This window comes from Biomphalaria glabrata, chromosome 13, assembly GCF_947242115.1.
Source record: "Biomphalaria glabrata chromosome 13, xgBioGlab47.1, whole genome shotgun sequence".
NCBI classification, from domain to species: domain Eukaryota; kingdom Metazoa; phylum Mollusca; class Gastropoda; family Planorbidae; genus Biomphalaria; species Biomphalaria glabrata.
Genome location: NC_074723.1, coordinates 19,314,083 through 19,324,628, shown reverse-complemented (window position 1 = coordinate 19,324,628; position 10,546 = coordinate 19,314,083). Strand labels below are relative to the sequence as shown.

Below are 10,546 nucleotides of genomic sequence, written 5' to 3'. Positions count from 1 at the left end.
TTAATTTTAGTTTGTTTTCGATTTTTAAATTTGTGATCTTTGGGCGCCTCTGAGTCCGCCCATCTCTAATGGGTACCTGGTGTAAGTTGGGGAAAAAGTAAAGGCGGTTGGTTGTTGTGCTGGCCATATGACACCCTCATTAATCGTGGGCCACAGAAACAGATGGCCTGTAAATCATCTACCCTATAGACCACATGGTCTGAAAGGGGGGGGGGGACAACTTTACTTTGACTTGATTCGAATATTCCTTCATAATTGAAGATTACATTACATCCCAGCCCTAACCTCCTGGATAGCAGGGGATGGGTTAAATTATTAAAGGCTAGTTCAAAACTCTGTGTGGATTGTGCCCAGGCATGGTTAGAACTAGGGATGATTGAGACGATGCAATTCTGAGATATTGCATTTCCTTATTTTGTTCTCATTACATGATCACATTACATGATCACATTACATGATCACATTACATGATCACATTACATGATCACATTACATGATCACATTACATGATCACATTACATGATCACATTACATGGTCACATTACATGATCACATTACATGGTCACATTACATGATCACATTACATGATCACATTACATGGTCACATTACATGGTCACATTACATGGTCACATTACATGATCACATTACATGTTCACATTACATGATCACATTACATGGTCACATTACATGATCACATTACATGTTCACATTACATGATCACATTACATGATCACATTACATGGTCACATTACATGATCACATTACATGTTCACATTACATGATCACATTACATGATCACATTACATGATCACATTACATGATCACATTACATGTTCACATTACATGATCACATTACATGTTCACATTACATGTTCACATTACATGATCACATTACACGTTTTGTAGTCACAATAAAAAAAAAACATTATCATTTTCAGATATAGCTCAAAATTTTATTTATACAAATTAGCATAACAAAGTTTATAATGAAACATAACAAAGGTTTGAAATTAGTTTATTACAGATTCAATAAATATAATAATTATAATTGTAGATTACAAATGCAAGTGATAAGAAATAGGGTTCATAGCTCTGTGCAGAACTTTTTTTTTTCGATGCTTAATTCAATTTCACAATTTAAGAATGGAAGATAAACATAGCTTCTATACTTTCCTCTTTAAATAAGATAGATTAAGTACACTATTATTATCAATTATTAGCTACTTTATAATTACTTTTTATTCTTAGTTTATAGATATGTAGACATTTGTTGCTTTAGCATAATGGTGCCTGTATATTTAAGGAATATGTCATATAAGAAAGGTACCAGTAAGTAAATTAGCTGTTTTCACATTTATATGGTGGCTGAAAATTTTCATTAGGGTGGTCTAGAAGATATTGTAACACAAAGCATATTAAATCCCATAAAAACAAAATCATAAGGAAAATTGTGTGTACAAAAATGTTCATGTGTTTTGTAAATTTGGGACTCACAATCCATGATTCAGTTTCCTTGTTATAGAAAAAGTCTATTTTATTTCTGACTTACAAGTTCACAAGATTTGACAATGTAAAGCATTTCAAATCAGCTATTAACAACCAGATTGAAAAAAATATGATGAATGCATTAAGTTCACAAAACACTTGTTCATAAGGCTGTTAATTAGGAAGGAAAGGAGAAAGTCCCTTCTGAGACCTGTACAGAAGGCCTAAGGTAAAATGAGGCTTAAACCCCTCATATAACTTTAAATACGATACTAGCTTAATCACTTATGAATTTACCCTTGTACCCTAAAATTTAGACATACATTAAAAAGGTCTTACTTCTGACCATAAATCAAGGCTTTAGATTCAAAACCATTCACATGACACAAAATAAATGGATTAATTGAAACTTAAGCCACAAATTTATTGCTATCCAAAAGGGTAATCTTGTATGTCTATACAGAGTGGGCTAGAAAGATCTCTGACTTTTTGGATGAATCTACAAAAAAACCAACTATCTAAAAAAAGATCAAATATTTCTAAAAAGTACATAAAATAAAAATCATTTTCTGGTCTGATGCATTTCAACTGAGCACAAAGATGTGCTACAGATATGCTGTTAACATCATCTGTAGAGAAGGTACAGATATGCTGTTTACATCATCTGATTCCGCTATCATGGCACCTAAGATTCTGCTATCATAGCACCTAATTTATGATGGGTTGTGAAAAAGAGAGATTGTTATAATAATTGAAAATGTAGATCATTGCCTACTGGGTGAGACCCGTTCTGCCTCCCTACTGCCACTACAACTCTGATACAGTGCCCACTTCAAAATGGGGTAGATCTTTATACCACACCCATTCCAAAGTGTGGTAGATCTTTATGCCACACCCACTCTAAAATGTAGATCTTTATGCCACACCCACTCTAAAATGTGGTAGATCTTTATGCCACACCCACTCCAAAATGTGGTTGATCTTTATGCCACACCCACTCCAAAATGTGGTTGATCTTTATGCCACACCCACTCCAAAATGTGGTTGATCTTTATGCCACACCCACTCCAAAATGTGGTTGATCTTTATGCCACACCCACTCCAAAATGTGGTTGATCTTTATGCCACACCCACTCTAAAATGTATGAGTTGTATGTGAACTAAAGTCCTCAGTTTGACAACACATATTGACATATAAGCTTATTAAAAGCAAATATAGTTTTCTGGTTTGGAAATAGCAACTAGTTCTCTTGAAAAACTAAAACATCTTTTCATCTAATTTCAGCTGTTTGTGGAGATAATTTAAAATTTAACATGTAGGTCTAGTTCTCTTAAAGCAATAAAGTATTCTTTCAATCATTACTAGCAGGTAAAATAAACTTGCTATCAAGGCCAATCAGATAACGCTTGTCGAGCCAACCTATAGAAAGTGGCTAAAGCAATACCTGAAAGTATTCGTATATATATTTTTAGGATGAATATATTATCAAACAATGAGCTTTACTTTTATTTACATCACTAAAAAGTAATACTATTTATTGTCCCTCACCCAATTTTACTTCATGATTTCCACACACATGCTAAAATTTTTTAACACATTATCATGATGGACAAATAGGTTTCATAGTCTGCATCAATCTCTAGCAATATTTTATTGTATTTCCTATCTTCTTGGGACCAGAATTGAAGACAAGAAACAAAAACACAGTTCTACTAGTATAATACCTTTTCTTGTTGTTTTTTTCCAATTTGTAAATACATTTTAGTATTGATGTCATTTATAAAATAACTAGTCGACCCATGGTGTAGCATACGCGGCTATTTTGCAGGGCCGGCCTTAGGCCACTACAACCTATACAACCGAAGTGGAAACTGTGGAATCAGGTGAAAAAAGCTTAATTTCTTGTGCCTCAAACTAATGAAGAATTACTTGAGGTCAACAATTCTCGTAGATAGATTGAAACATTTGGTAATTCTTGCTATTAATCGTGATCTATGTAGGAAATAGAATTTTTATGATATACGTATGACTTCGCTACACGCAAGGCTTGTAAAGTAATTCTGTATGTAGTAAATAATGAATAAAATGCAAAGACGAATTTATTAACAAACTCTTAATTTTTACTTATTATCCAAACTTGACCTAGTGAAATCCGTTTCGCATTTGGCCCCACAACAGTTGAGTCTGGCCCTGCTATTTAGTGATGGGTGAATACAGAGTAGATTACTTGTTCTCACCCTTCCCTTTTTTTTTTCTGCCGCTTAAGTTACGTGGGGTAGAAATAAATAAAAGAGTGATCTTTCCATGACTTCTTGGTCACAATGGCTAAGTCCGGCCCTGCTATTTAGTGACAGCTGAATACTACTTGTTCACCCCCTCCTTTTTTTTTTCATGGGGCAACTCTAGTCCGACTTGTAGAAATAAAAGAGTGATCTTTTCTTTACTTTTCAGTGTCCAAACTGTTGAGCCATGAAGAGAATAATATATATATATAGATAAGAGCTTAGTGTTATCACTGCTACTAGCATATCAAACAATTCTCTACTAGCATATCAAACAATTCTAACACCCCACAAGTTATTAAATGCATGATCTATTTAAACTGCAATAAAATGCAAGATAATTGGTGGCTTTGAGAATTTATATATTCAAACGTGAAGAAAAACGGCATCAGCAACTTGCACTGTTTAGATAACACTAATAGTTTGGAAAAATATATAGATTATTTATAATATCACATAAAAAATTGAATACAAGTGAAAAAGGGTGTTGGGTAAGAGAAGGCTGCAAGATGAAATATTTAATAGAGTCAATAAAACTATACAAGATAATTCATGTGCAGTCATCTAAGAACAGATACATACATATACATAAAGCCAGGAATTTATAAATACAATATAATATATACAAAAGAAACAAAATTTAAAATTCTCATGCTATCAGAATGTTAAACAGGAAAATTTGGTGAGGGTTTAGCTGGCCCCAGATTATTAAATTGAAACATAAACATCACATACAAAATAAATAAAACAATAGATAGAAAACAGGTAATGAGACAGCTGAGGAATGGTATGAATCACAGATAAATAGAGGATTAAATTGTCAACATTTGTACAATAACAGTTATGAGCAAGTAAAAAAAAATATACATATATATATATTTATATATACATTTGAAAGAGAAAAAAAAATGTAATAATTTAAAGAATACTTTTAACATTGAAGTTTGTTTTTATATTTTTCCTCAACAAATCTTTCTAAAATTTGTCTAAGAATGTCAGGACACATTAATCACATATTCCTGATCATAAAAATACAGTGTTACAGAATAGAATTTAATTATGAATGAATTAGATAACCTGTCCAATGTACAGATATTTTTTTATGTATCTTTTTATTGTTTACCTCACAAAAGGAAGGCAATAAAACATGCACCAATTTTTTTTTATCACAAAAAAAAATTAACAAAAAAATCAACTTTGTTGATACTTTTACTCTTTAAAACATCCTTACTAAATAATTTTATTGGCCTTTTTTTTATTAGTAGTATATATTATGTTAAATATTAGCAGATAATATAGAATGATTGTCAATGTTCTTCTCTCCCCTTGGTCAGCAGATTTGTCATATAATTCTAGACACATCCAAAATAATGTGTATATGAAATAATAGAGTTCCAAAACCTCGAGATAAATGTGAGATGATGTTTTGTTATAGTGGACATTTGGTAAAACTTTTCCTTTATTTAGCCAAAGTAATAACTACAAATGAAACTTTTATTTAATGTTATAATATAAGTTTCCACTGGTCAAGACGTGAATGTGTAGCAAATACTAAAAGGATTCATAAAAATCCAGAAAGAAAAAGAAGAAAATGTGAGAAAATGTCAAGTTGATCAATTTTTATAAAAGATGACAAAATCTATTTGAAATAGCCTTGTTCATATAAATAAGGACCATCTCCATGCCTGTTAGGAGCAGAGTTATTGAAATGAATGAAGTTCTAATTAAGCATTTGATGCCTTTGACTGTGACGATGGTGCTGCATTGAAATCTATGTTGTCTTCCTCATCTCCTTCATTTCTTCTTGCCATCTATTGGATCAAAAGAAAGACACACAGTTGAGGATATGATCTAAAAACAGCTGGGACAAAATGTTTAGTTTCAACACAGTTCTGTTTTGCTTAGATCAGTGTTTCCCAACCGTTTTCCTTAACACTTCACACATTCTGAGTATTTAGTGGAACATTTTGCTTTTTTTTTTTTTTGAGAGATTCATTCACGTGGTGGCCTACTAGGAGTAATTCATGGAACTTCTATTTAGGTCTCATGGAACACTAGGGTGACGCGGAACACAGTTTGGGAAACACTGGCTTAGATGGTTGAGAGACATGATAGTAACAAGGGACAAGAAAATACAGGTTAAGCAATTGATGACCTCATTGGGACTATTGTGTCTATAAAAGTTTTAAGCTACTCTTGAGTAGATCTGCTCTTGATATAAAGAAAAAAAATGCTGTCACACATGATCATTATTTAAAATTTACAGATTAAACATTTTTCAAAATAAATTTACTGTAGTTATTGTTTGTTTTCATTGAGAAGTCTTTAAATTTAAACATTAAGTTAAAGACAAATAAATTGCTAAGCAAGGAATGCACAATCACCAATCAAGAAAAGAAAATATGTAGAGCTCATTTCAGATTTGTATCATGTCTTTAAATGGACACACATTTGTACTTCTGTTGAATTTAGAATGTAAGAAGATATACACTGATAGCAAATTATTCTTTTAATGTAGATACATAAACGTTTAGGTGAAGAATTTTATTCTTATTAAAGAAAAGGTGAATATATTTGAACTAAGTAGTAGAATCTCTTTATGCATGTAGAATTTCTCTAAGCATACATAATAGACTGTTATTATTGGATAATTAAAATTCTTTTTATGATATCATAGAAAATACAAACTTAGCATTAGACTCAGAGGGGATGTAATGATTGTGTGTGCATTTGGGAAGCAGGCAATGTGTGGACAAGCTGTAAAAATGGAGGTTTTGTGATGGCTGTTTATGTTGGTGTCAAGAAATGAAGTATTATGTGTAAAGGATGGTGCAGTGAATGTTTCAAGTGAAAGCATATATAAAGGTTGTACAAGTCTGAAAATAGTTTATTCCTATTTGTTAAAATGATGTTCTTTATACACCTTGAGAGTTATTAGTATAATGCTCCTTTGAGAACCTGAGAAAGAACTTAGTCATTACAACAATAAGGTTTAAAAACAATATAGGTCTACTATAAGATTTGATTTGTGCCAGGCTCCTTTTAAACATATTGTAGTCGAGAACCTTCCTGAATTAATTTTTACAACCCTCTCAGTTTTAGAACAACCAGTAAACGTCTGAACTGAAATAATATTTTAAAAGGTTAGGACTTTCTGATGCAGATTCCATGTTTTGAAATCTAATGGGGAAATAGATTTACATAATCTCTTTCTAATGCATTGGCACAAAAAACCTGCTGCTAGCAAATTTTGATTGAAATAATGCTAATGAACATAAATGTAGGGTTAAAAAAATATATTTCAACCTGAATTTTAACTTATGGGATCAGTAGTTTAAAGTCTACAAAAAGTAAGGGCATTTGTGGATCAACACAGAATGAAACAGGAAATGGAGTGAAGGGAGGGGGAGGGAGCCAAATCATTTGATGAACAGTGTATAGTACAAACTAAAAGATAATACTGTAAGCTAACAAACATAAACTTTAATCAGGTTGGTCAGGACTGAGCTTCATTTGCATTCATGATTGTAGATGTGTTTCAGTCCTAAAGAAAAATGATAAATCATATGAATGAGAGGTAGCTAATCTAAGCAGAGAAACAGAGCCGTAGAGAGCCGAATTGCTACTTCAAGAATAAAATAAAAAGGGAAAAAGCAAAGTAGTAATCTAATTACACAAGACTATCATGTGACTAAAACATTTGTGAAGTCCATTCTAGTGCCTGCATTATCATTTCCTAAGCTCTAAGACATAATTAGCCATGCTTAGTTGCTATGGACATGCTAGTACTTACAAAAAGTTGCTGGAAACATCAGAAAAAAAAGAGTTATTTCAAAATAAATACTTTGATAATTAACTGTTATTTTTGTACAAAAATATATTTTTGTTATTGGAACAGGGTTGTGAATGATTTACTGGAGAAAATTTTTTTTTTATGAACATTTATGTAATTTTTTTCTCTAAGTGAATTAAGCAATTATTTATCTGCTTAGGATGTGATAAAATATATTGGATGCATACTTCATTAAAGAAAAACTGGGGTATGAACATATATCTTGTGTGCTATTGTACAAATGTTGGATCTAATCATGTACTGTTTTTTGTAATGCACAATTGTTAAACAAATTACCTCACAGATAATAACATTTTTTATTGGGAATAAAAAACAATGCCTTATGTTCTTATTGTTTCTGTTTGATATGTCATTGTCACATGGCAGGATTTCATGATAATACATGATTGTTATTGGCCCACAAATAAAATATAGGAATAATTATTTTAGTGCTGTCTCATAATAACTATTAATACTGATATCCTGACAAGTATTTTCATCAAAGTGAAGTCAAATATTTCACAACATATTTTTTAAGTAAAAAGTACAGACCAAATGAAAGTGAATGTGACTGTGTATGGCTAGATAAAGTCAAAATTGTATTTCGAATTGGGTCTCTCCTTAATATGTGGTCAGTTATAAAACAATTATATTTGTATTAACAATAATTAGTATATTTGAATATTGATGAGATTTTATTTGTTCAACGTGAGAGTTACAGAATGTGAGGAAAAAAATCAGACGAAAAAAAACCAACAGAAAACAATTTACTGAATGGACATCATCAGCTTGATAAGCACGTCAGTCCTAACTATTGTCCAATCAGAAATTGGCAAACATAAACAATAATTCAAACTTCAAATATGTTAAGACAACAGAAACTATAGTTCACAATTTCTTACCATGAGTATAGTGTCTGTGTCTGCCAATGCCTGCTTGGCAAGATATCTTTCTCTTTTAATCTTCTGTTCCAGGGCTTCAGGAATATCTGGTACCATGATGTCTATCATCTTACATATACCAAACACAACATGCTGAAACAAGAGAACTTCAGTTAGTTCTCCTAGATAAGACTTAATACTTTTATCTTATCCTTAGTTCAAATTTGGACAGATTCTTGTAAAATATAGAAATGGCTCAAATGTAACAAAAAAAGTAATAAAGACATCATATTGTGTCCTAACTATAAGCTAGAGAGATAAAGAAAAATTCATTTTATTTCTTGTGTTCACTTGGTGCTAGAGTTGAGGTCTAACTAGACATTAATTTATTTAATCTTTAGCTGTAAGTATATTAACATTTATATTTAGACCAAGTAGTAAGTCTACTAGACTTCTTTTCTTATATAATACAGACGTTACTTCAAAAAAGAAGATGATTATGTCCTATGCATTTAGTCATGCATATTAACCAATGACTTAAATTCTGCTAAGACACACGTTTTCCTGGCTGGCTCAGGCAATCCACTTCATGCTCTAATAGCACTAGGGAAGAAGGAGCATTTGTACAAATTTGACCTAGCACATGGGACGAGGAATGTGCCTTTATCTATCCCATTACAATCATTTTTTTTTTTTGCAAGCTTGAAAAGTAAGACAATGGAGAAAAAAAGAAGGAGGGATGGAAACACAAAAAGGGAGGCAAAGAATGTGGGAAATAAGGGAGAGAAGAAATACTAAGCTGAGCTAAATAGTAGGCACTGAATGACCTGGAGAAAGATGTTTACTTCTGAGTTATTTCCCTTTTGTGATGGTGCCTCCATGACAATGCAATAGGGAATCACAAAGTAACAAATCACAATGACAACCACTTACCTCAAATACTATAACAAATGCAAGGCGAACTGCTAACAACTTCCAATAAAACATGGTATGGTTCCCATCTGGCTCTCGGAAATCTCTATACCTGAACAAGATTATTGATTTGTGTTTGAAAAAAAAAACAATACAGTTTTTACAATATTAAATATTCTTTTTGAATTCTTAGACATGAATAATTGTCTGGCCTACAGGTTTTTTTTTTTTCATAAAGAATTGAGAATCAATCTAGATGCAGCAAAGAAAAATTCTTTTAAATTTCATCATCGAACCAACGTGGACGAACTATTATACATATATGTTCTGGTGTATTAATATGAAGACTTCATGGGAACAGATTTGATTTTGATTGAATGTAAGTACAAACCTGCAAGTTTGATTTAGTGTATTCTCTGGTGATACAGCTAGTGTAAAGTTGGTGTAGCCATGCAGAGTCCACTGGTATTGATACTGGTATATTAGTCTGGGTAGGAACTCTGATGTAAAGGCAATAAGAAAGGCCTGAGGATAATGTATAGAGTACAATTAGTATTGTGTAATGAATGGCAAAACAAAAGTCTATTAAAATCAAGAGACTTTGAAATAGTCTTAAGCTCATGTAATGAGATGTGCCTCTATTTTAAAACTGTAGCATTGATCTAATTGTTTAAAATGGAATGAAAGGGAAATGACACACTCAGACACACTTAGATATGCATAACTTACATTACTTATGACAGCAAGTTGGGCCAATGCCTCAAGAATTGTGAACCAGACTCCTATATCTTGAGCTCTCTCTGCCACAGGTCTGCGGGTTTCACAAACAAACTTGTGTGCATCCAACCGAATCTCCACCCAGTTGTTTAATAGTGCAAAGAGTGGAGCTAGAGGGAAAGCTGCTACGAATATGGTGATAAAGCCAAACTGAAGAACTGAAAATAGTCAAAACTGAATTTTACAAGAGGGCGATAGTATGTTTTATTTTTAATTGGCTGGTATTAACAAACTTAACCCTTAAAGTGCTGAACTGTTTTACAATGAGCGCATAGACAATTCTGATGTTTAGAGGCTAAACTACCACACGCGTTTTAAGGGTTAAATATTAAATCTAGAAACGATTTGTTGCATTTAATTGTTACATTTGTTTCT

The 10,546-nt window shown here is 32.1% G+C and overlaps 1 protein-coding gene across 8 annotated transcripts in view; it reads right to left on the bottom strand.

Annotated features, from left to right (window-relative positions):
- Window positions 1–926: 926 nt before the first annotated feature.
- The window catches only part of LOC106068015 (anoctamin-7-like), a 95,470-nt gene continuing 85,850 nt past the window's right edge, over window positions 927–10,546 (bottom strand). For all 8 annotated transcript variants that reach the window (XM_056007968.1, XM_056007969.1, XM_056007967.1 and 5 more), the window contains 5 exons: window positions 10,124–10,329; window positions 9,786–9,919; window positions 9,416–9,506; window positions 8,504–8,635; window positions 927–5,580 (listed from right to left, as the gene is read on the bottom strand). In XM_056007968.1, the coding sequence (XP_055863943.1) occupies window positions 5,494–5,580; window positions 8,504–8,635; window positions 9,416–9,506; window positions 9,786–9,919; window positions 10,124–10,329 (650 nt within the window). In that variant the 3' untranslated portion in view covers window positions 927–5,493. The remainder of the gene's footprint in view (window positions 5,581–8,503; window positions 8,636–9,415; window positions 9,507–9,785; window positions 9,920–10,123; window positions 10,330–10,546) is intronic.